Source organism: Manihot esculenta, chromosome 1 (genome assembly GCF_001659605.2).
Source record: "Manihot esculenta cultivar AM560-2 chromosome 1, M.esculenta_v8, whole genome shotgun sequence".
NCBI classification, from domain to species: Eukaryota; Viridiplantae; Streptophyta; class Magnoliopsida; order Malpighiales; family Euphorbiaceae; genus Manihot; species Manihot esculenta.
Window position 1 is genome coordinate 30,316,648 of NC_035161.2, and position 27,260 is coordinate 30,343,907.

Here is a 27,260-nt window from a genome sequence, read left to right on the forward strand (position 1 = left end):
TGAATCTTGCCATTAGGAGTGAAAATCACAAAGTAGAAAACAACCAAAGCTCAAGTCATGTTTTGACGAAACTATAAGCAGTTTTTCATTCATATTGATGAGAAAATTTTTGAAGGTCACTTTTGAAGAGACGTATTTTTGAATGATTGTTATCAAAACAATTTTTAATATTTACCATAGATAACAACAAGCACTTCAACCTACAATATTCACACAGAACTCTACATGTCTCCTTTTGCTTTCTTTCTTCTCCTGTTGTTGCTGGTTTCATCCACGACATAAACCTACAAGCAAAGATCATGTCGTTTCATCGAATGCCATTACCTGCAAGCGCCAACCAATGGAAATGCTTCACAGTCAAACTAGAAAGTTTCAGGCAAAGCAATTGCTAATAAAATACTTAATGAGACATTCAACACAACCACAAAATGCATTACACCAACAGATATAACTAGAGAATTTGGCAACAGATATAAAATAAAGTTAAAAAGCATAGGCTCTGCACTTCTCATTTTGGTGGCTGCGAATTTTTTGTTTTTCTGGGTAGCATTAACATACTTTGTTGTTTTCATCTATTATCACTTCATTACCATTTTCACTAATCAATAAAATCATGAAATTTACATATATATAATACCCGCACGGTATAACTAACTTATTACTGTCTATGGACATGAAAAATATTGATACATGTTTTTTTTTCCTTTTAAATAAATGACCTTGTATTTCAAAAAGAATAAAAATCTTAGCATGGTATCAATATGATGCAACTTGGTCATCTGCATAGGTGCAAAAGTACCAGAAGGTACTTGATATTTTACATCATAAAAGAACTATATATTTTACATCATGAAAGAACTATGAGAAGTATCATTTTAATGGCATTAGCTAAAAATGATAATATATGAAGACTACATGTACTAAAATGATTGGCTGAATATAAATTCAGACTCCTATACTAATTGGGATTAACCCATTAAACACTTGAACTAAAATTATAAACTATTCAACACCAAAACTTATAAAAATCATAGCAATTAAACACAAATAGTCATATTTTTTAAAATTTATCGGAAAAAAGGTAAAAAAGTTTATACTGCCAATTGCGCTCTAAATTTTTATAAATCGACAAAGTTAAATGAGAGTAATTTTATTATTTTATAAAAATTTAGAGTTCAATTAACAAACTTTCAAGCACAGTTAGCTATAAGTTAAACTATTTCTAATTTCTTTTGTTAGTCATCAATAATGCGGTTAATTTGTGTTTAACCGTTATGACTTTTGTAAGTTTAAGTGTTCAATAGGTCATAATTTTAGTTAAGGTGTTCAAATGACTAATCTGAAATAGTATAAGGGTGTAAATATGTATTTGCCCAAAAATGATTTGGAGAAAAGAAAACTTTAACTTTTCCCTAAAATCGTTGTGTTACAATTCCAGCGGTAAATATATAGAATGAGTTCAATACCAAGCCTAGTATCTCAAGACATAATACCTACATTTGCATGAATACAGTATATATTATTTATAGCCTCTGTGTAACAAGAAAGGTCCAGTAGGAATAGGATATAAGTATTTAACATTATACCCAATCAAACTCCATAATATATTAACAATGTCCAGCTGCCCTCAGTATGGATTAGCATGCCAAAATGAGGATCCGTCCAATGTAAGGGGTAGACCTTGCAGGTTCTCTATATTTGCACATGGATTTGCTCCATGAGCTATGCTAAAAGTCTTCAGATGCAATTAAATTGATGCACAACACAACCCCAAATGACGCAAATTTTTTGAAAAACAGTCAACTAAGCCTCCATTTGTTTCGTGGAGGTACTCAAAAAAATTGGCAACATAAAATATTTTCCTAACTAAAGGAAAAATAAAGTCACTTTTAAGGAAAATGACTTCACAAGAGGAAGTCAGTTTTTGAACTTGAGAATGTTTGTTAAATTACAATCAAACAATGGAAAATAAGTTCTTTCCTTAGAAAATATTCATTTTACACAAAAATATTTTCCATATACAAATAATTTTCCACAAACAAACAAAGCCAAAATATTATAAAAATAAATAGATAAGGGTGCTAACTGCTAATCCACTGCACAAAAAATCCCACAACACAACCTTGGGTCAGGAAGGAAATAAGAAAAATGATATAAAATCATCAAATGAGTACACAACATTAAATCACGGTACCACAAAAGTGAAACGCTAGAAATATTTTCTTTTCCCCTGACCATTCTCTAATAAAACTGCAAATCATAATGCTGCACTCAATAAAGGAAATCATCCATTTCTTTTTTGTAAACTAGTCAACACGCCTAACCAGAAAATATTTGTCATGTGGATATGTTTTCATGCTGAAAAACAGAACAGTAAACAACTTTCAGAATGTTTCACCGATGAACCAGATGCAGAAGAAAATTGTTTTCCAGAAACCTTAACCACGAAGAAATATTTCCTTTATACCCCAAAATAGGAGCAGAGACATTCATACTCTGCGAATTTGCATGCAATGAAGGGTAAAGCAAGCAATTTGAAATTGAAAATATCACAGATAAAAGAGCATTATAATATTCAACTCCCAAATAACTGAACAACACCAAGTTGATAATTTGAATTGGACAATGTCATCTAAATTTATCAACAAGGCTTATTTAGCTCCATGAAAATAATCTTCTAAGTATCCAATTAGTTGGAGTTAAGAAATTTAGGTTGAGTTGAAGACAAGTTGAGAATAAATGAAGATGATAGTAAACTGTGTATATAAGCTGAAGCCATCAGAAATGCACTTCGTTAAAATATGTGCATCCCAAGCTTATTAACATGATTTGAGAATTGGAAGAAATGTGAAAAGAGGACTCTAAACAAAATGAAAAGAAATAAGAAGAATATTAGTATAGTTAGACTTAGGCAGGATAAAAATGAAAATTTATTAAGAGTTCTTGGACTATACTAATTATCCGCTTGTGCTAGATGAAACTTCAAAACTGAACCAGCAAGCTTCAGGAAACAAAGCAGGAGTTACCTTGCCACAGACTGGGCAGCTGTCACTTCTTTCCATCCATTCATAAATACAACCGAGGTGGAAGTGGTGGGAGCATTTAGTCACTATTTTGGGGTTCTCTGGTGTATATTCTGCACAAGCAAAGAAAGTAGAGTTTAAAACAGCGACAACCTAAAATTAATTATCTCCAGTGCATGAAAGCAAATTTCTTAACATATTTACACAATTAATATCAACAAGCATTACACCCCAAAGAGTGCAACTCTTGATTTCGAGGATGACTTCTTAAGTTCCCTATCACATAAAGGTTCTGTTTTTTAATGAAGCTCCTTCTAGATTACCAGCCTTGTGCTTTCTAATTGGATCCTTTTTGGTTATCAATAATATGACTGCGCTCGATAATTGTGAGGGAATGTTGCTAGATTAGAGGATAAACATAAACATTTAACAGGAAGCTTGCTCATTCATCCGTGCCTCATGTTCAGCTCATTAGGCAACTGTACAAACTTTGCCACTTTCCATATGCATGTGAACAAGAATAGCAAAAATTTCTCCAATTGAAGTTTAAGGTGATTGTAAAATGGAGCAGAATTTTTCCACGTTCATAACTTTGAAGTGTTTGTTAGCATTCACACTAACATATGGTGACCTGGGGTTTTGGTTACCAGAGTTTCGTTACTAGTTAGACTTTCTTGGTGAGAAGTCCAGTGGAGATTTTTTCACTAAAAGCATGGTGGTTGGTTAACTTATAGCTAATTACAATGGTAGACATCCTCAGGATAAATCATAGTGATCAAACATTCAATCTCAAGAGTACCCAGGCAAGTGCGCATGGACACATGTTCTGGGTTGTTGGGGGGATCGCACTTATGAAAGCTTATCAGCTGCAAGGCCAGTTGTATGTAAATTAAAAACTTTTTTACCTTCAAGGCATGTTGGACAGACATCCTCATCTTCTGAGGATGAATAAATGTATCCAATCCCAACAGTTTTTGCTGAAGAGAGCTTCAGTGAGGATCTAACACGCTGTTCTTTGGATCCTTCTTCACAAGCAGATGCAGACCATTTGTCTGCTGTGCTCACGGAATCAGAATCAGCATCATTATCACTTCTTAATGGCTCTGATTCCTCATGTGAATGACTTGAGCCCTTCTCACGTCTTGAAACCAAACCATCGCGCTGCATGCGAAAATATCTGGGATCGGCATCATATGGCAAAGGCCTTGGAGGAGAACGATACATGTCACAGAGAGAGTTGTCGAGTGACGCAGAAGTCATGGATGCAGCCCCCTGAATGGATAAAGGGACAGGATGCACTTCCCCTCTTCGAAATAATAGGGAATACTACAAATAAAGAGAAAACCAGAAAAAAAATAATGCTCATCAGAGAGAACATTTAACTTTGAAGTGACAGAGAAGGGAAAAAACTTCTTGCTGTTATATAAGTACACCAGTTGAAAGCCACAAAATCAACCCAGTAATCCCATAGTTACTGTTAAATTTGGGTCAGGCCTAACTCACCCCCAAAAGCTAGCTCAAGGGGAGGAGTGCCTATGGCCCATATAAGGGGCACATTACCCCTTTCCACAACCGATGTGGGATTCAACACACCCCCTCACGCCCAGAATTTTTACTGATGCGTGGCACATTTATGGGGCGCCCAACATCGGATGGGAGGCTCTGATACCATGTTAAATTTGGGCCAAGCCTAACTCACCCCAAAAGCTAGCTCACGATGGAAAGGGGTAATGTGCCCCTTATATGGGCCGTAAGCACTCCTCCCCCTTGAGCTAGCTTTTGGGGTGAGTTAGGCCTGGCTCAAATTTAACATGGTATCAGAGCCTCCCATCCGATGTTGAGCGCCCCATAAATGTGCCACGCACCAGTAAAAATTCTGGGCGTGAGGGGGTGTGTTGAATCCCACATCAGTTGTGAAAAGGGGGTAGCGTGCCCCTTATATGGATTATAGACACTCCTCCCCTTGAGTTAGCTTTTGGGGTGAGTTAGGCCTGGCCCAAATTTAACGGTTACATTTTCTATTCATGAAAAGAAAAAAAAAATTAACTAAAATTTTCACAAAATTAATACTCTACGATTGACTTGGACCATCCATGCAACTAGTGGAAGCTGATGGACGTTCAGGAATTAGGATAGCTATCAAATATGCTTTAATTCGTCCAACAATGCACTACTTCCATGGTAAACACCAAAGCAAAACAGACCTTTCCAGGCCTCAAACCCAGCAAAAAACTAAATTACCTGTTTAAAAAAAACGCATGCATTCCTATTCCAGCTCAATGAGCTAGAACCCAGCAGATTTCATAGTAGAAAGCAATTAACGTACACTCTAAAAAGCTGTAACATTCCCTTTTATAACTCACTCATTTTTCCTCTTGATCCTCTTTAGGCCAAGAACAAACAAAAGGAGGCAATTTCCTATTGTAGCATTCAGCAGATATACCTTTAGGCACATTGTATCAGGTACCAAGTTATTGCAAACAATCAAACATGTGTTGAATAAATGGTCACCTCTGCATGCATATAAAAAGATATTCTTGATGGTCACCATTGCATTCTTATTCAAGGGTAATATAAACCAGAAACGCTAAAAGCATAAAATATCATTAAAAAAAAAAAAGAGACAACATTTGCTCTTGGGAATTGATAAGAAGTATAATAAAACATACCACATGTAGAAAATTCTGTACAAAGCAACTGAGACACATGCAGTTTCTATATACAGAACTGTTAGGATTCATATAATCCTCGAAATCCTCTTCATGCAAACAACAGCAAACAGCACCCATACTGCCAGCTCCAATTGCTTTCACGGAATGTCCACAAGAAATCTCCAACTCACCAGCAAAACTCAACGCCGCAGAGCATTGGCATCAAGAAGTATTGTCTTGAACTAGCAAATGGAGAACGAGAGAGGACTATAAGCTCGCAGAAGTTCAATTGCCTCTGCGAACCAGTACCCTCCCTCCTCTCTCTCCCCTTAAATCCCTTTTTCTATTTGGTTTTACAATTACGATCGCCTACAAAAATAAAGGTCATCTAACTAAAGATATCATAAAAAAATAATATCGGTTAAGCTAGGTCATCAAATAAATCATGAATGATGTGATCTTCAAATAAGCCATAGCAAAAAAAAAAGAGATCATCTATTATTGACCAATTCAAGCTGCAATGCATGATGAATAAATAATTTCGTAAGATTAAAAGTATCTGACTAATATGACAGATATTTGTTAACAAAAATAAGGACTGTGCCGCCACAATTGTCTTCCTTTCTCTATGAAAGTTGCAAATTTGTATTCTTTGTCAATGTTTCCCTTCAAAAATGGGAAAAGGGTTCTTTCCTTTAATCGAAAGCAATAATCGTAACAATCAAAAACTTAATTTAAAGAAACAAAATTACGAAAATTATCCCAAAAAAAGAAAAAACACCAAACAATGAAACAATTCAACCAAGCAATTCCATTAGTGTTTTCAGAAAACAAAAGAACAAGACATTAGGGTTACATCGCAAATCATGAAAAGTAGAAGAAAACAAAAAGATCAAACCGGGAACATTCATAGATCATTCAGATTACCAGGTCTCCGAGCTGAAAAATTGACAAAACAGACGAGGAAAGTACCTGAAGCGGGGTGAGAGAAGTGGGGGAGAGAGAGGTAAATGATCGATGGACTATTTTGTGAAAGGGAACAACCTCAGATAACCCGAGAATTGGGGAGATAGAAGAATTCGAAACTTTGATTTTATGTTTCGGAGAGAAAAGCTCTGAATGCGCGAAAATAAAGCTGCCGTCTCTGTCTCTGTCTCTCTCTCTGTCTCTCTCCCTCTCTGGTGGGTGACATAAAATCAATCCACTCTCAACTTTATTTTAAAAATAAATTTATTATAATAAATTTATATAATATAGTAAATAAAATATCGTATTCGTCAAGGAAAAAAATAAAACAAAACAATAATCTTATGCTGACCCATTATAAATTTAGCATAAAATATAATACCTTTGGTAAAATCATAATCACTTTAATTTAATTAACATCAAATAAACAATAAAGTTTAATAATGAAATATGTTCAAGAAGTATACCTAAACACACAATTATTAACTGCTTTTGAATTTTTTAATTTAGTATTTTTATATATGGTTTTTTATTGAACATATGATTTTTTTAATGTATAAAGAGAGATGGAATAATGCAGAGTATTTGAGGGGGCACGCCGAAGCCAACCATAGGGCCCAATGCCCCTTTGTTTCAATGGTTTCGATAGTTAAACCAAAAGTAGCCGCTGAGTCTCTCTTGAGTCACCACCGCGCTTATAAACTGTCGGTAGTGCATTATAATTTATAAAGTTTTTTTTTTTTTATGCATATTCCATCCATATATTAAATACACTTTCTTTACGAGTTTTTAGTTGATATTATATTAAATGTAATTAAATATAGTTTTAGTACGATGATATTTTAATTCAAAATGTATTTTTTTATTATGTAAATAGTATTACATTAAAAAATTTAAAATATTACAATAAAAAAAAATATTATAAATTATTTATTCAAAAAAAATTCAGTCTACAAGTGGTGGCTTAGGTCATCTCTAATGCTGCGCCAATTTTCATTTTAGTGTTGGAGATGACCTTTCAACGCTGCGCCAAAATCCAATGAGATTTTGGCGTTCGCTACAGTGTCACGTCAAATATGGCGTGACATTGTAGCACAATTTTTTTTTTAATTTATAATATAATTTAAAATTTATATTTTTTTAAAAAAATTATAATATAATTCAAAAATTATATATATTTTCAATTAAGTTTAATTTTTTTTTACTCTTATAATTTATTATATTTTTAATTTATTTTATATTTTTATAATTATTGAAATTTAATTTAAATTAATATATTCACAATTATAAATAATATTTATAATAAATTAATTTGAGTGAAATATAAAATTAATTTGAGTGAAATATAAAATATATAAATATTTAGAATGAATATATAAAATTATATGAATTTTTTGAGTGAAATATATAAATAAAATTAAAGTAAAATAAATAATATAATATTAAAGAGATGTAAGAATATAAATAAAATATTCTTTTTTATATTAAAATTGGTATAAAAAATTGGAGATAATATTGCATCATTTTAATGCAAAACATTAAAATAGTGCAAAAAATGGTGCATAGGATTGGAGATGACTTAATACAAAATAAACACAATTCATCACAAAACTGGATCAAATGACCTCTGAACACACTGATATAGCAATAAAATGATTTTGTGTCAAATTTAACTTAATTTTAATTTTTTTTAGTATTTGTTTATATAAATAAATAATTAATTAATAATATATATTTTATAATAATACTCATTCATTTTCTTATGTTATATTTTAATAAATATAATTTAAATATTTTATATGATTGTTATATTAATATATTCAAATTATCAACAAAGACATATTTTATATAAACTAGCAATTAAAATATATAAAGCAAATGAATTTGAACTTTAACTAGCTTGGAATATGGGAATGCTTCATCTTGGAAATAGGTTTCAAAATTAGGCTTGCTCTCCTAGAAGATAACAAGAGGCAAATTTAAAGTATGAAAATATTTTATTACTTTATCATCGTCTATTTTATTTAAAAGATTAATCGAGTGTAAATTGTATGACTAATTTAACTGTGTTTTTTTCTCGTAATCTTCAATTCTTTGATCGCCCTCTTAGAGCTCTTAGAGAATTAACGAGATGTGATATTGAGAGTATATTTTATTTTAAAGTAGATATAATCTAAACGTGATTTCTGCTTCCCCTTATATGTATAAAAAAATAAAATAAAAACGATTGTTTTAGTTTATCTGCTTCAATTTTTAAATTATTTTTTACTTCTTATTTTCATTTGTTGAACATCTTACAAAATTTATAAAAGCCCATAAAACATCAAAATAGGTTATTTAAACATACATGTTAATTTAAATAATAAATAAATCAAACTAGAATAATTAATTAAACCAGCTTATTATTTTAGTGTTTATAAACATTAAACATGTAAATTAATTTGACATGATAATTTACTATATTGCATTTTTAAAAAAAAAAACTCTACCATATATATTATATTTTAATGACAATATTTATAAACTCAAAGTATCTTACAAGTATTAAATACTTATAAATTAATTTTCATAATCTAAACCTAATAATCTTTAACTACTACTACTTAAAAAATAAAAAAAAAGTACTTATATAATTTTATTTTTGCTTATACCAAGGGAAAAGTTTTTAATATTTTTTTTCATGAAATTATAGATGATGCTATTTTTTTAATACAAAATTAGAAGCGAAATAAAAAAATCATCCATGTTGATTATAAATAAAAAATTTTATAAAAAAAAGAGAATTAGTTATCGAAGATTTTAATTTGATATTTATAATTATCAAATTTTTAAAAAATTATTAACTTTTGAGTATAATAAAAAAATATAAACTTGAGTATTAAAATTTTTTATAATTACAAAAATATTTCAATTTATTTATTAAAATTCATAGATTAAGTAATGAGTTTTTTCGCTGAGCAATGACTGAATATAAGTTTCTCTAAATTCAAAGTTAAGTGTAGTCTAGCCTGGCTTGCTGTTGAACCACTCTCATCCCTGTTAAAAAAAAAAAACAAAAAAAAGTTAGATAGTGGAATTTGATGATTACGTAAATGATACACAAAATTCATAACTTAACAAAAGCAGCACAGAGAGGGCGGGACCTCCATTTTTGAATCTTTTCATCACAATTTCTTTTCTTTACACTCTCAACTACCCACCATTGCTTTCCATTTCTGCAAATCCTATTGAAGCTATCCATCTCGATTATCTGTTTCTTTCTTCTGTTTTCTTCTCTTTGCCCCTGACCCACCACATTTGTCAGATCTGCTTCTCCTCTCTCTCACTCACTATTCAAATCTAGGGTTTTTAGTTTTTTTTAACCCCTTTTTTCTTTGCCTCGCTCTGAATTTACATTGATGCTCAAGTTAGTCCCTATTTGAATATAGGGAGCTAACCCTCGATTTGTATTTTCTTAAGTGTACATGGAGTTTTAGATTTCACTGGGAAATCGAAACTCCTAAAATTTTCCACAATGCAGAGCTCAGGTAGCTCAGTAGCTCAACCAGAGGTCATATTGGACTGGCTTCAGAAAGAGATGGGCTACAGGCCGTTGGGACCGTACACTGCCTCTACGAACAAATCCCAGTTGCCCTCCATTGATGCGCTTCGCAAGATCTGCCGTGGAAACATGCTACCCATTTGGAGTTTCTTGACAAAGAGAGTGAAATCGGAGAAGACTGTCGAAAATATAAGAAAGAATATGGTGGTGCATGGTGGTGTGGCTGTTGAGACTGGTGGCTCTGTGAATTTGGGGAAAGAGGAAGGTCGGAGTAAAGGAGGGAGGAGGAAGGAAAAGACAGTTGGGGAGAGTTCTAGCTCGGCAGAGAATCGGGAAGCCGCTTTGCATGAGAGGAATTTGGCGGCGAAGGAGGTAGAGAGGTTGAGAAACATTGTAAGGAGGCAGAGGAAGGATTTGAGAGCTAGGATGATGGAGGTCTCGAGAGAGGAGGCTGAGCGGAAGAGAATGCTTGATGAGCGTGCAAAAAACAGGTTTGTCTTTTACAAGTTTGACGCAGAGTTTCTTCCTTATGATGATTGCTTACTTTAAGCGATTAATAGGAGTTTAATTTCAAAGAACAGTTTATTTGTCTTTCTGGCACTAAGAAAAGTTGATAATGTGCTTTATCTAGAGTTGTTCGACACGTATGCAAAAGTAGAGGTGGTATGTTTATTCTAAGTTTCTAATTTCTTTAATTTATTAATGGCATGTCTAGTTATAATGTGGGATTTCAAGGTGTTACAAATTTGGTTGATTTGGGTTTTATTGTTACAGAGAGGAATAGAAAGATTGCATCCATTTTATTGTCCAAAAATAAGTTGGAATTTCTAGATTCATAGGTCATGTGAAACATATATTTTAGTGCTGAAAGTAAACGCTTCAACAGGTTTTGTTGAAGACTTGAAGGTGTAGTGGTGTACTAGTTTCAATTAGGATCTTTCAGTGGTGTGACCATTTAATGATCTGTAAGCAAGTAAGCTAACTTGTAGTATTTTTCAACTTATTGGTTGTGCTTATTTTCTTTCAGCACAACTTTTTTTTTTATTTTTTTTTATTTGAAATTGGTTCACATTTTCTGCTGCTTTCTGCTTCACTACTGCACACTAACAGGTTCTGTATCTTATCACACTTCCGTTGCTCTTATGGGGCCTCCAGAAAAGGTTTTAGAGTCTGCAATAATGCTGATTTATTTTGTGTCGTGTACTATAATCATTGGATATATGCAATTCTGCAAAGACATTAAGTCATCCAGCCCTTGGAATAGCATTGATGAGTGCTTACTGCTACTGCAGGCATAAGCAGGTGATGTTGGAGGCTTATGATCAACAATGTGATGAAGCAGCAAAAATATTTGTAGAGTATCATAAACGTCTCTGTCACTATGTTAATGGAGCGAGGAATTCTCAACGATCAAGTGTTGATTCGTTCCTTGAAGTAGTTAATAGCCTTAGTGCAAACGGTAAAAAGGAGGCTGTATATTCTACTGTTAAGGGCACTAAATCTGCAGATGACATTGTCCTCATTGAAACAACTAGGGAAAAAAATATTCGGAAGGCATGTGAATCTCTTGCAGTTTATATGATTGATAGAATACGCAATTCTTTTCCAGCTTATGAAGGAAGTGGCATTCATTTGAATCCTCAATTAGAAGCGGCCAAGTTGGGAATTGATTTTGATGGGGAACTACCCAATGAAGTTAGAACTACCATTATGAATTGCTTGAAGAATCCTCCCCAATTACTTGAGGCAATTACTGCATATGCGTCACACCTGAAAACTTTGATTTCTAGAGAAATAGAGAAAATTGATGTTAGAGCTGATGCAGAAACCTTGAGGTAATAGTTATATTTCTTTTCAGTTCATGTTTGTGCATATAAGTCAACTTTGATATTGGAGATGTTACTAATTCTAATAATTGAATTTGACGGTAAGTAGGTAATCTAAAATTATCCTCTGTTAGATGCTTGTAACTGATCAGAGCCATTCCTTATCTATGTGTTTATTTGTGCTGGAACCTGTATCCAGTTATGTTTAGTGGTGGAGTCAGTCTTCTGTTATTTTCTAAGTTCATATGTGCATGCACTCAAATCAAAATATAATTTGCATCATCCCAATAATCTTCCATACTTAGTATGTCCGCTAAAACTTAAAATTTCTATGTATTGGTTTTACTTTTTACAGTTTTATTTTAGCATACTGATGCAATCAAGGAAGATTCAATATAGGAATTATGTTGATTTAATGTTTCATTGTAAAATTAAGAAGTTTAGGTTTCTAATATTTGGGAATATTTATTGAGTTCTATTAGCTTTACTATTTCTTTTGGTAGTGGTTTAATATTTTTCTTATTTTAGGGCACTGGTAGGACTAGTTATTATGATTATTATGATACCAATTAGGTACTTTAGTAGAGAGTTTATTATGATTATTTCCCCTTTTATAGTGTTTTCTATTGTGTTCTATGTTACATACCCTTTATCAGATTAATGATTTTGAATTTCTTTATCAGATACAAGTATGAGAACAACAAAGTAATGGATATTTCTTCTCCTGATGTAATATCGCCATTAAATTATCAACTTTATGGCAATGGAAAGGTTGCAACAGATGTACCCTCTAGAGGAAGCCAAAATCAACTTCTTGAAAGACAGGTTTTCTTCCTTTCTAAAGATGGCTTCTGTATTTGTAGTAGATATTTTAGTTTTGTGAAAATCAATTTGTGTTTCATTTCGTTAAACTTTTTAAGTTAATTTTTCTTATGCTGCACTTTTTTAAGTTGTTATTGTTAATGAAATCGATAACTATTTGTGCCAAATCATGTCTCTTTTTGTGAAGAGCATGATTGGGTATATTTTGCATTTTATACATTTTCTGTATTCATATTTATGTTTGTATGTGCATTTTAATAAAGTCTACCACTTCTTATCTTTCTAAGAATGTTCATTTGATATTTGTTTTGCATTATTGTTTGCAGAAAGCTCATGTTCAGCAATTTTTAGCTACTGAAGATGCAATAAACAAAGCTGCAGAAGCTAGGGATATGTATCAAAAGCTCATAAAACGCTTGCATGGTAGTGGTGGTGTAATTTCATCTAACTCGCTTAGTGTTGGTGGCCCATCACAGAACACGGGCAGTCTCAGGCAATTTGAGGTAATTTCTCAGCATAATTTGTGTCTATTGACTATGTTGTCATAAGTTATTGCCATGCTGTGATGCTCCCTTACTTGAACATTTACTTCCTCGTGCTCAATTTCTCCATTTTATCCATGCAGTTGGAGGTTTGGGCCAAGGAGAGAGAAACTGCTGGACTGAGGGCAAGCTTGAGTACCTTGATGTCTGAAGTCCAAAGGTTAAATAAGCTGTGTGCAGAAAGGAAAGAAGCTGAAGATTCTTTGAGAAAGAAGTGGAAGAAAATTGAAGAGTTTGATGCACGCAGATCTGAACTTGAAGCCATATATACTGCTTTATTGAAGTCTAACATGGTACGACATCACATCTTTACAATTTCTAGTAAGACAAATTGTAATCTGTCAAACTTTGGCTGATGTTTTATTTCAATAATAAAAGGCCTGATATATCAAATTAATTGTTGAAGGTGAAAGTTTTGACATTTATAGCCTATGTGCATAACGTTGTTATGTAACAGAACAAAAAGTATTTTATGCATATATTGTCTTTTTGTGTGTTATCATTGACACCTAGTCACTGTTATTAGAATCTTACGCTTCTTGATTCCATTTGTATTGTTGGATTAAGTTTATCATCCTAGTAATTTGTATCTGCAAGATGAATCTTTAAAATACCTGAATTGTGACTGAGTCTTATGATTCAATATGAATTTAAGTTTGTTAGACTTTATAACTTTAAATTTATGATTTCACTTCATTTTTATTGAGCAAAATGCACATAAACCTTTCCTTAACTTTTTTTCTTGGGGGTTTCCACTAGTCATTCCTTTTCCTTTCCCTCTCTTTTTTTCTTATTTTTATTAATTTACTTCTCTAATTATAGTTGTCTAATTATGACATTTTATATTAATATGTTATTACCTTTTAATTTACTCCACCATCCTTTTTTTTTTTTATTATTTCATTTGATTAAATTTAAACAGGAGTTTCAGAACATGCATAATGATAGTTATTATATATAATTCAAAAGTTCATAATTTGTAACATAAAACCATTTAACATGGTAAGAACATATTGTTCTATTATAAATCATTGTTCTCATTAGCTAAATATAATTCTATACTCAGCAAAATATATCATTGTAATATATATTTTTTTTAGAACATATATCATTTTTAATCAATTTCAAGAATTTTTATTGAATCTGATGGTTCAGTTTGATTCAATTCTTCATTTACAAAATGAAGATATCAATTCTTGATTCTCGATTTGAGTCTAAATTTGACAACTATGCACTTAGTATGTGGGAAGTATGCGAGAGACTTTCTTTTTTGTAGTGGCCTTTCCCTTGCCTGTTGCCTCTAATTCAACATTTCAATATTCAAAATATGATGGAAGGTCAAATGAGGCAATAAAGCTAACTGAAATTATCTTCAAAATGATTTCTTTTAGTTCACAAACAGAGTGTTTTAATGTCACTGGATGCTACAAGTTGGAGAGATCTTGTAGGACATTATTGTTACCTGGCACTTATTTTGCTTTTGCTAGGATATTTTTCACAAACACACGCAAATATTGAATTTGTATCATGCTTTTTTTTCCCGAATTGCAATGTTCCTATATTTTGCATCCACATGAACTCTACAGAATATTGGAATATGGGGTAAACTGTGGAATCAGCTACTTTTAAGGTTCCTTTATTTGCCTTGTAGGATGCTGCTGCATTTTGGAATCAACAGCCATTGGCTGCAAGGGAATTTGCATCAAGTACTATAATTCCAGCATGTACTGTTGTTGCAGATATTGCAAACAACGCAAAAGATCTTATTGATAAAGAAGTTAATGCCTTTTCTCAAAGTCCTGATAATAGCTTATACATGCTTCCTTCAACCCCTCAGGTTCGTAAAGCTGCATCAGTATGGTCTATTGTTTAATCCTAATAACAAAACAGCTTTTTGGAAACTGTTTTTTTTTCTAACAGCATGTAAATTGATTTTTTTTTTCTGGAAAGTGCTTTTTTACCCCCTTCCATAATGTCAAACAAACTTTTATTGTGTCCAGGAATAAACCTTAATTTTCTCTCTGAATAGTTGAATCTTCATTTTAATTAATGTAATCCCTCTAGTATATTCTTTGCTTTGGTGGGTGTTGGTTTGTGCGGTTTGGATTCAAATGTGAGGTTATTTCAACAAGAAAAACATGTTTCTCTGCCTTATTTCTTTTTCTGAATATTAAATCACATCAGGCTCTTTTGGAGTCTATGGGTTCTATCGGATCTACAGGACCTGAAGCTCTTGCTGCTGCTGAGAAGAATGCTGCTTTATTGACAGCAAGAGCTGGTGCTAGAGATCCATCAGCAATTCCATCCATATGTCGTGTATCTGCTGCTCTTCAGTATCCTGCTGGTAAGTTCTTATTCATTCATATGGCTAGAGGTATGGCTACCTTTTTGTATTGCTCCTTGGCAGGTTATTAGGTGAGGCTGCAATTGGAACATATTCATTTGTTAGGTATCCTCCAAAATACTGAAATTGAAGATTTTTGGAAGAATATTGAGTATTCTTGTATTTCACTCTTGATTTGTACAATATGTCTACATGGCTATTTATACACAAAGAATCATATCTAAACAGGAAGCAAATAATCAAATAATAATTACAGAGATAATTAAGGATCCTAATCAAATCAAATCAAATCCCTAGAATCAATTAGGATTAGCAAATAAGTCAACACTCCCCCTCAAGTTGGTGCAAAGATGTCACACATGCCCAACTTGCAAATCAGATTATGATAGATCTTGTTGTTAAGCCCTTTAGTAAACACATCCGCAAGTTGCTCAGTAGAAGTCACATGAACTAGGCTCAAGACACCGTCTGTTAATTTTTCTTTAATGAAGTGCCGATCAATTTCAATGTGCTTCGTTCGGTCATGTTGGACTGGGTTTTGTGCTATACTTATAGCAGCTTTATTGTCACAATACAAGGTTATCTTGTCTCTCTCGGACAATCTCAACTCTTCCAATAACTTCTGCAACCATAAGAGTTCACACACTCCTTGGGCCATTGCTCTGTATTCTGCTTCCGCACTTGACCGAGCAACAACACTTTGTTTTTTGCTCCTCCAAGTGACAAGGTTTCCCCCCACAACTGTGCAGTAGCCAGATGTGGATCTCCTGTCATCGAGAGATCCTGCCCAATCTGCATCTGTAAAACTTTCAATTCGGAGATGACCATGTTTGGAATAAAGAAGCCCTTTCCCTGGCGCAGACTTTAGGTATCTCAAGATGCGAAGTACAGCTTGCATATGAGTCTCGCGAGGGTCATGCATGAATTGGCTGACTAAGCTAACAGCATAGGCTATATCCGGTCGAGTGTGTGAGAGATAAATCAACCTTCCTACCAATCTCTGATATCTTCCAATATCCACGGACTCACCAGTTCCTGCTTTCAGCTTGTGGTTACTTTCAATGGGAGATTCTGCTGGCTTACACCCCATCATACCAGTTTCTTTCAAAAAATCCAGAATGTACTTTCTTTGAGAGATGAAAATTCCTTTTTCTGATCTGGCCACCTCGATACCTAGAAAATATTGCAGTTTTCCCAGATCTTTGATTTCAAATTCCTGAGCTAACAACCTCTTTAGTTGAGCCATTTCCTCTTTGTCATCACCTGTCACCACTATATCATCAACATACACAATAAGAAGGGTGATCTTACCCTTATGATGTTTGATAAACAGAGTGTGATCAGCATTGCTTTGTTGGTAACCGAAGGACATCATGGCTCTGCTAAACCTGTCAAACCAAGCTCTGGGAGATTGTTTTAGCCCATACAAAGCCTTTTTTAACTTGCACACCTTTCCTTGTGTCTTCTCATCAGCGAACCCAGGAGGAATTTCCATGAATACTTCTTCCTCTAAATCTCCATGGAGGAAAGCATTCTTCACATCAAACTGTTGCAAGTCCCAGTCCAAGTTGGCCGCGCAAGATAACAGAACTCTGATTGAATTCATTTTTGCAACTGGGGCAAATGTCTCTTGATAATCCACTCCATAGGTTTGGGTGAAACCTTTAGCAACCAATCTGGCCTTAAATCGTTCAATTGTGCCATCAGCTTTATGTTTCACTGTGAATACCCATTTGCAGCCAACGAGTTTCTTCTCAGGTGGAAGAGTGACAAGCTCCCAAGTTTCATTTTTAGCCAATGCTTTCATCTCTTCAATCATTGCTTTCTTCCATTTAGGATCTGCAAGAGCTTTCTTCCAATCCTGTGGAATAGACACAGAGGAAATAGACAAGGCAAAGGCTCTATAGGAAGGTGATAAAGATTCATAAGAAACAAAGTTAGAAATAGGGTGTTTAGTGCAAGATCTGACCCCTTTTCTTTGTGCAATAGGTTTATCTAAGTCATTGAAACATTCAAGAGTTGTGGGTAACTCACCAGAAGAAAGAGTTGTGGGTAACTCACCAGAAGAAGATTCATGACTAGGTAACTCACCAGGAGAAGATTCTTGACTCTGAGTAGACTGCATAATGGCTTCTTCTGCCTTGTCTCTCCTTGAATACCTTCTCAAATCTGGCTTGTCCAAACGACCAGTTCTCTCTCCCTGATTGGTCATCTCCCCCTGTCTACTAGAGCTCAAACTTTCTGGTTGAACCATATCACTCAAAATCACAGAATTCGGGATCACCTCTTCTTGCTCATTATTCTCCCCCTGAAGAGGTGAGGGGTTGGTACTGAAGTAGGGTTCAGTTTCTCGGAAGGTAACATCCATACTAACGAAGTATTTCCTAGAGGGAGGATGATAACACTTGTATCCTTTCTGTGTTGGAGAATATCCAACAAACACACATTTAAGGGCCTTGGGATCCAGTTTTCCTGCCGTCCTAGTATGGACAAAGCAAACACACCCAAATACTTTTGGTGGAACAACGTATGAATTCTTCCCTTGTAAAACCGCCAAAGGACTCATAAAGTCAAGGTTCTTGAGAGGCATTCTATTGATAAGATAAGCAGATGCAAGAATTGCATCTCCCCAATATGCTTTGGGTAGATTCATGGTGAACATAAGAGATCGAGCTACCTCCAATAGATGCCTATTTTTCCTCTCAGCAACGCCATTTTGAGCACTAGTATAAGGACAACTTGTCTGGTGTATTATCCCATTATTCTCCAAATAAGCAGAAAAGCTACTATCCATGTATTCTCTTCCATTGTCAGTTCTCAAAATTTTCACCTTAGTATTAAATTGAGTACAAACCATCTTATGAAAGGATTGAAAACAAGAAAAGACATCACTTTTAGCTTTAATCAAATAGACCCAAGTCATTCGAGTACAACAATCAATAAAGGTGACAAACCATCGATTACCAGACAATGAGACAGTTTGAGTAGGCCCCCAAACATCAGAATGAATAGTCGCAAAAGGAATTTGACTTTTATTATGACTCAAAGGATAGGATGTTCTAGTGTGTTTAGCATACTCACAAGCATCACAAAATAGAGAATCAAACTGAGTTCTAGCAAACAAATTAGGATAAAGTTTTTCTAAGGCAAAGAATGATGGATGTCCTAACCGTCTGTGCCACTGTATTATTTCCTGATTGACATCTTTATTTTCTCCAAAACAGGCTTGAGATATCGAAGAACCTGGATCACCCTCCAACATATATAAGCCATCATGCAGTCTACCATTGCCAATCCTCTTTCCTGTGCGAAGATCCTGAATAACACAATGATCAGGAAAGAATTCAATTTTACAATTAAGGGCATTGGTGATAGCACTAACAGATAAAAGGTTGACAGGAAAGTGGGGAACATGAAGGACAGATGATAATTTAATATTCGGTGTGCAAATAACAGAACCTGTTCCGGATATGGGAGTAAAAGAGCCATCAGCAATTTTGACACTATCTTTGGTTAGGGAAGGAAAATAATTGAGAAGGCCTTTAGACGAACCTGTCATGTGTCTATTCGCACCAGAATCGATAATCCATGGAATATTATGGAGAGATGAAGTATTACCTGACTTTACAACGTCAGATGTGGCACTAAAGAATGAGGAATCAGAGTTAGGAATCAAGATTCTTGTACCTTCTGCTATCGACACCCTTTTACCTTCTGCCATTGACACCCTTTTACCTTCTGTCATGGTAAAGGTTTATAAACGGTGACAGAATAGGAGGTATTCAAGGGTGTACACACAAGAGAGCCCAATCGATTCACCAAAAGGACCGTGTAGCAGCACGGGAAGGCCGGAAAGATGATCGGAATCGTCGCCGGAGTGATCGGAGCAGCAAAGCAGTGGCAGATGATGGGTCACGCGCCGGGAAGCGCCGGGTCACGCGCCGGGAAGAGGTGGCGCGTGAGCCTCACGCGCAAGCTTTTCCGGCGTCGGGGCTGGTCGATCGGCCGGCGGCAGTCCGGCGGTTCTTCTGGTGCCGGCGGTGAGAGAGTGAAGGGCTCCTAAATGGGTTAGTACCAAAAAAGTAAATTTAGGGTTTTGAAACCCTGAAGAGGAAAAATTGAATTTGACCCAAAAAATCAGGAAAAAGGCTCTGATACCATGAAGATTTTTGGAAGAATATTGAGTATTCTTGTATTTCACTCTTGATTTGTACAATATGTCTACATGGCTATTTATACACAAAGAATCATATCTAAACAGGAAGCAAATAATCAAATAATAATTACAGAGATAATTAAGGATCCTAATCAAATCAAATCAAATCCCTAGAATCAATTAGGATTAGCAAATAAGTCAACAGAAATAAATATTGGGTTTGAAGCTATTGCACTATTATTCACTGGAACTGAATTATCAGCGAGATCTTGTTACATTTTTTTGGTAAACAAATTGTTGGGGATACTCCTTGAAAAGGTTTTGATGTCCTAATAACATTTATCCTCAGAAGAGTGGCACAGGTTTTGGCTCATATTTGTCTGGACGCTAATAAATCTGGATGAGGCTTTGGGTGATTTAAATTCCATGTAGAAGCCAGACTTATACATGGTGTGATTTATTTATAAAGAAAATAATATTCAGCATAAGTTATTAAGAGAAGCTTTTTTTCCCCTTTCATTAAGGGTTGGCTTGACCACAGTCCTCGCTGTGCTGTGCGTTGCATCATACACCTGAAGCCTAATACTTGATCTTGTTGTGAGGCAAAGACAAAAATTGGCCCTTGGCATTGCACTAACTTAAAATTTATAATTAACTTTATGATTTGATGACTACTATATGATGGGGTAAAATGTTTTTCTTCACAACTTCCACTGTTAGTTTGAGTAACTGCAGTTGAATTGTCAGTGGTATAAACTATAAAGTTGAAAATAAATTGTGGTTAGTTGACAATATGCGCTGGTCTGATCTCTGGCAGTCTAGCCCTAGCTAAGGTTGCTTTGATGAAAATTTATTTCTTCTTATTGACCGTAATGGCATAATCAGTCTTGAATAAGAGTTTTTTGCATTGAACAGGAGAAAAGAGATTTTTGGTATATATTTGCTTCCCCAAAATTATATTACATAGTTTTTTTTGGCACTGCAGAATGGTTGTGAACAGAAAATATTTAATGAATAATGATCTAACATTATTTCACAATGGAAAGTTATTTTCTGTACTTGAACAAATTATCTAAATGCATAGACATACACATGAGTCCACCACCATTGTTGATCATTTTTGCCCAATGCCCAAGAATGACCTCTAATTCTCCCCTATTTAACTACAAAGAGAATACCATGAAGTCCTTGTATGACCAAAAATTTTATAATCGTATTTATTGAATGTAAACAAGATTTCTCAATGCATTCCAAAGGTCAATAAATAAATTTCGACTAATATATAGTTTTCTAACCATATAATGAAACTAAGTCATTTCTCGTAGAACATTTTCGTATTGACAGTTATTTTCTGCAAAACAAACAAATTGTAATGGCTGTGTGTGCCTTGTTTTCATATGTATTTTATTATATCCCAATTGAATGATTTGTCATTTTCAATCAGGTTTGGAAGGATTCGACTCTGGTTTGGCATCAGTATTGGAGTCACTGGAATTTTGTCTGAAACTTCGTGGCTCTGAGGCTAGTGTATTAGAGGACTTGGCAAAGGTGATCAATCTTGTCCACATACGACAGGATCTTGTTGAAAGTGGTCATGCGATGTTAAACCATGCGTACCTTTCTCAACAAGAATACAAAAGGTAAAATTGTATGTAGCCAAGTATTTTTTGATTCTGTGATTACATAACTATTTGTTATTCCAAAATTTTACATTGTTGGAAACAACTATTTGTTATTGCAAATTTCACTTTGCTGGAACCCTCGGTTTCCTTGTTAAGTTGGAAGTCTTTTCTAAGTTGTGTATAGTATCTGATGTCATTTTTTTACTTTTTTAAATTTGCTTATTCTTTGATCTTTTGTCAACTTTGCTAAGTTTTAACAGTTTTTTATTATGCCATACAGGACTACAGATTATTGTCTGAGTTTGGCATCTGAGCAAGAGAAAATTGTCACAGAGAAATGGTTGCCTGAACTTAAAACAGCAAGCTTGAGTGCTCAAAAGTGCTTAGAAGATTGCAAATACGTTAGAGGCTTGGTGAGTAACTGCCATTATCAAAAGTTAATTAATTTTGTGCTATTAATTCACAAGAAAGAGAAAATAAGGCAAGTTTTAGGGCAATCTGCAGTGGGCTTGAACATAGATTTTGTTATAAGGTAGTCATGATGATTAATTTAGTACTGAGTTGAATTTGTTACTTCATTTTAAATTCTATGAGAATTTTTATGAAAGTCTTTCATTTGATACTCTTGAATTGAAGTTCTGTTCAACTATAGTATGCCACAAAAAAAAGGAAGCTTTTTTTTCAAAAGAAAAATTCTTAACAAACAACATATCACAATTCTCAAAATTAACGCAATAACTATGCTCAAAGGTGTTTGTCAAGTTTAAATCAGTTATTTGTTTGCTACACAAATGGGCGCATGTTTTCATGTTTAGGTTTGTGGCAGGTTCCTTGTGTCTCCACCATCTTTTGCGTAATGCCATTTGTATTTTTCACAATGTTAGCATTGTATTTTTATTGTGGTTAACACCAAAGTTATATATTTTTTAAAACTACTTTTTTCAATCTTAAATTAATTGTCAAGTCTTTTGATGCATTCTACTGCAGCTTGATGAGTGGTGGGAGCAGCCAGCATCAACTGTTGTTGACTGGGTTACTGTTGATGGGCAAAATGTTGCTGCTTGGCATAATCATGTTAAGCAACTTCTTGCATTTTATGATAAAGAACTCTTGTGAATTAGATGTCTGTGTACCAGCGTTGCAGAAATCATCTTTTAATCATCCGAATTACCCATATCTTTTGCCACGGTTGCGCCAAAATTACTTGCCCTGTTTGGACCACAGGATATGCTCAGCGACGCAGGCGGATACATCTTTGAGGGTATCTTTCAATTTGTCTTGCACAGCGAGAGGTGGTTGAATGCTTTTGAATGGAAGTCAAGGCATCTTGAGTCATGGGTGGGAAAGACTCAAGGCATCATCCATTTATTCCATTATTTAGAATGTAGAGGAGATGGGGCAAGGGTCTCCAATGATGGAAGTTGATGTGTTCACAATTGGTTTTTTATACCTCACTAATTTTGTACAGAATGGATATTCAAAATAATGCTTGTATAATAGGTCATATATTGTTCTTGGGCAGTGAATGGGTTTCTCATGTATTGTTCTCAAGTTTGATGCTTTTGAATATTACCCATCAAAGGGTTGTAGACCAGCAATTTGTTTTTGTAGCTTACTCTGCTTCACATCTTATTGAATTTGAAGGTGTTAATTTGCCAAAGGCTGCAACTCATTTCTTAAATCAACAATCTGAATAAATCACTAGTAGTGCTTAACTCGGTATAAGTAGAGATCATATTCTCCTCTTTCTGATTAAAAAAAAAAAAAAATCTCAAGAGCATAAATGAAATGCATTTGAAATTTCATTATAGTTGCTTTACTAATTAATTAGATTAAGGATTATCTGGAAGCAGAATGCAACAATTATCATGTTAAGATGTCATATTATTAGTTCATTTATTTACATGATGCAACTAAAGGGAAAATGTGTATTTAAATCCCATTAAATAAACAAATTTAATGTCAATTCAGTAATTAAGTTTATAATTTAATATATAAATTATCTTATTCATATTTTTAACAAAAATAAAATACATTTATAAAACATATAAAATAAATAAAATATTATTAAAAATGTATTAATATCTCAAATTAAGTTTATGAAAATATAAAAAATCATTTATTTTAATTAAAGATGAAAAAGTTCTTTTCTTTTCTCATTATTTAAAACTAAATTTAAACTTAAAATTCTTTTTTAAAATTTTAAAAGTTATCATTAAAAATATATGATTATTATTTATATGTAAAATAAATAATAAAAGTTATGAAACATTTTGATAATTTAAATTTTTTATTATATAGGTATATTAGATTTGAAATATGCTATAAGTGAAAAATAAAGAAAAAATCTCTTATAATTCTTTATTAGCTTTACTAAAAAATTTATTTGTATTCTCTTATTATTTATAATTCTCATATTTATGGCTTGTAAAAATTAATATATTTTAATGATATTCTAAAATTTTAAATGGGATTTTTGAGATTAAAATTGGCATCTGGTTGATCTTAAAAAAGAAAATCAGCGAGAAATGAAAAAGGAAAGTGGAAGGAAATAATAATTTTTATTTTTCTTTTTTTGAATCAAATAATTTTTCTGAAAGTAGAAATTAAATTAAGTGAAGAAATAGAGACGAGCGGGAGGATAATGATTGAATACTTCCACAGATCGGTTGCATAGTGGTGTTTTTTTTTCCCTGTCAAAGGTAATGAATTCATTATTAGATTGAATACTTCCACAGAGACTCTCTAGATTTGCATCGTTGCTCCACAACTAAAAATAAAAATCTAAAAACAACCTAATTCGATGGGAGGGAGACCTATGGCTGAGTGAGAGAGTGGCCTCTTTTACCTCGACTTGTGGCAGAGTAGAGAAACTGAACCCTAAAAGAAAATGAGAGAAAAGAAATTGTCGGTAGGATTGAAGTAGAAAACATAGGGGTTCACCAATCACACTCAGCTTCATTGTATGTTGGGTGCCTAGCCATATTAAGTGTCCCCATCAACAATTATTTTATGCAAAACCACAAAATCTGTCCAAAGGTCTGGCAGTTAAAATAAAATTAATTTAATTTATCTACACCAACACTAAAAAAACAAAGACTATCTTATAAATATAAAATATTTATCACTTATATTTTTAATTAGTTGATTTTTAATTAGTTGGTTGGAGCTCATCTCAATATTTTTTTTCTCACAAATTTCATTCTCATTTTCTCTGAATTTTCTGTTTCTCAAATGTTGGGCCAACTCTCCTTCTATGCCATTTTAATGGCGGTGAAAGGACAAATGAATTTGCATCTGCTGGATTTATGACACAAATTGAGAAACCCTACTTATATGAAGTTGGACTTTTCACGGTAATACTTAACCAAAATGGGTGTTCTAACTTGATCTAATTTCGAACATCATGGGTGTACCTGTTTTGTTTTTTTTTTTAAAAACCCTCATGGGTGTGGTACTATTTGTCGTCTAGTCCTTGTCATGGTAAGAATTCATTTATGCGAACCACAAAATCTATCTCAAGATCACATGCACAAAGTCGGACAATGAAAATGTTTTGCAAATGAGATTCTTTTGATATATTTGAATCTTTATTATTATGTTAAGGGAAAATTTATAAAGGCTAATATATTATTGATGCAAGATTACAGAAAAATATATAGGCATACAAAATAATAAAATATCAACAAAATAAGCAAAATAATGATGCATATCAGATATGATTGATAACATATTTAATTATTTCTAGAAAATAGCAACTGAATAACAAATAATGATTTAATCTTCAAACAGCCTTCAAAACAGTTCTTAAGTCAACATTCAATACTCCTCCTTGAGTTAAGAGCAGCAAAGGTCAAACCTCTCTCTTAAATACTCAAATCTAGCCTTGGAAAGGGATTTAGTCAAAATATCAACATTCTGAAATTCTGAATTGCAGTGCACCAAACTTACTTCACTATTCTTTTGAACTTCCCTAAGAAAATATAATTTAATCTTGAAGTGCTTGGTTTTTTCATGAAATACTGGATTATTTGCTATTGAAATTGCAGCCTGGCTATCAACATAAACTTCTGTGCTTCTTTTTTCTTCCATAGAAAAGTCAGCTAACAATTTCCTTATCCACAAAGCTTGATTTACTGCCAAAGTAGCTGCAACATATTCTGTTTCAGCTGTGGATTGAGCTATCACATCTTGCTTCTTGGAGCACCAGGAGAATACACTAGAACCAAAGCTAAAACAGTAACCTAAAGTGCTTTTCATGTCATCTAAGCAACCACCCCAATCGCTATCAGAAAAACCATGGAAATTAAAATTCTGGACTTGACTAAACTTAATACCATAGTTTACTGTGCCTTTAATATATCTAATTATGCGTTTTGCTGCTTGAAGATGAATCTCACTAGCACAATGCATGTATCTTGATAGCAAACTTACAGCATGCATGATGTCAGGGTCGGGTTGCAGTTAGATACATTAGACAGCCTATTAAACTCCTATACAACACCTCATCTACCTTTTTAGCTCCATCTTCTTTGCAAAATTTCTCCTTCAGATTCATTGGAGTTGTGGTTGACTTGCAATCCTCCATCTTGAACTTTTTTAGAATCTCCTTGGCATATTTTTGTTGGCAAATAAAAACTTCATTTTCTTTTTGAAGCACCTCAATTCCAAGGAAATATGACATTTCTCCAAGATCTGTCATTTCAAACACCTCCATCATCTCTGCCTTGAATTGATCTATCAATCTTCCATTGTTACCTGTTATTAATAGATCATTAACATACAAAGATATTATAAGTATATCTGTTTCTATTTTCCTAACATATAGAGTGAATTCACTCAATCTTTTCTCAAAGCCTAAGCTTAGAAGATGAGAATTAATACGGCTGTACCAAGCCCTAGAGGCTTGCTTCAAGCCATATAAGGCTTTTTTCAAACGATATACTTTATCTTCATCTCTATTAACCAGAAAATCTTCGGGCTGCTCCATAAAAATTTCTTCTTCCAAGTAGCCATTTAGAAAGGCTAACTTTACATCAAGTTGATGAACTTTCCATCCCTTTTGTGCAACTATAGCCAATAGCATTCTGATTGTATCAAGACGGGCCACAGGAGCGAAAGTTTCTGAGAAATCAACTCCAAACATTTGGGCATAGCCTTTGACCACCAGTCTTGCTTTATGTTTGTTGATAGATCCATCGGAATTCAGCTTTGTCCGATATAGCCATTTTACTCCAATGGCCTTCTTATGAGTTGGTCTGTCTACAAGCTCCCATGTGTCACTTTTCTCAATCATTCTCAGCTCCTCCTCCATTGCTGAAACCCATTTTTTGTCTAAAACAACATCAACAAATTTTTCTGGTTTCATGATAGCCACATTGCACCTGTGATAAATGTCTTCAAGTGATCTTGTGCCCCTTATTGGTTCATCATCAATAGCATCATCATGATTTTCAATGTTCTTTAGAATTTTGTTGTTTTTAATATCATTCCAATTCCATTTTTCGTCTTTCAGAAATCTCACATCTCTGCTGGTTATGACTTTATCTGCTTGGGGTAGATAAACTCTGTAGGCTTTTGATGTGTTGCTATAGCCTACAAAGATTCCTGCTTCTGCCTTTCTATCAAGCTTATCTCTTTTCACCTGAGGCACATAAGAAAAACACAGGCATCCAAATATTTTTAAATTTAACAGAAATGGTTTATAATCAAACCAAGCCTCAAAAGGAGTTTTATTCTTCAAAGCTTTAGTGGAAAGTCTATTGAG

General features: G+C 33.7%; 2 protein-coding genes across 6 annotated transcripts; one reads left to right on the forward strand and one right to left on the reverse strand.

Moving 5' to 3' along the window:
* Positions 1–60: 60 nt before the first annotated feature.
* Positions 61–6,889, reverse strand: LOC110630665 (E3 ubiquitin-protein ligase At3g02290). 3 transcript variants are annotated; one of them, XM_043957087.1, is made up of 6 exons: positions 6,647–6,870; positions 5,693–6,043; positions 5,467–5,536; positions 3,929–4,349; positions 3,027–3,136; positions 61–324 (listed from the first exon to the last, which is right to left on the reverse strand). In XM_043957087.1, the coding sequence occupies exons 3-6, from the start codon at positions 5,476–5,478 to the stop codon at positions 298–300; spliced, it is 570 nt and encodes a 189-aa protein (XP_043813022.1). In that variant the 5' UTR covers positions 5,479–5,536; positions 5,693–6,043; positions 6,647–6,870; the 3' UTR covers positions 61–297. The 3 variants fall into 3 exon arrangements, with proteins under 3 accessions (XP_043813022.1, XP_021633884.1, XP_021633893.1); XM_021778192.2 differs by lacking the exon at positions 5,467–5,536 and having other exon boundaries at positions 6,647–6,889; XM_021778201.2 differs by lacking the exon at positions 5,467–5,536 and having other exon boundaries at positions 6,602–6,867.
* Positions 6,890–9,702: 2,813 nt separating this feature from the next.
* On the forward strand, positions 9,703–23,153 carry LOC110630682 (AUGMIN subunit 5). 3 transcript variants are annotated; one of them, XM_021778223.2, is made up of 10 exons: positions 9,710–10,672; positions 11,474–12,016; positions 12,691–12,832; positions 13,156–13,332; positions 13,455–13,664; positions 15,023–15,208; positions 15,556–15,715; positions 21,316–21,511; positions 21,774–21,906; positions 22,481–23,153. In XM_021778223.2, exons 1-10 carry the CDS (start codon positions 10,155–10,157, stop codon positions 22,607–22,609), a joined length of 2,394 nt encoding a protein of 797 aa, XP_021633915.1. In that variant the 5' UTR covers positions 9,710–10,154; the 3' UTR covers positions 22,610–23,153. The 3 variants fall into 3 exon arrangements, 2 of the variants coding, with proteins under 2 accessions (XP_043813030.1, XP_021633915.1); XR_006350852.1 differs by lacking the exons at positions 21,316–21,511; positions 21,774–21,906; positions 22,481–23,153 and adding an exon at positions 20,076–21,298 and having other exon boundaries at positions 9,703–10,672; positions 15,556–15,837; XM_043957095.1 differs by lacking the exons at positions 21,774–21,906; positions 22,481–23,153 and having other exon boundaries at positions 9,703–10,672; positions 15,556–15,820.
* Positions 23,154–27,260: the final 4,107 nt, after the last annotated feature.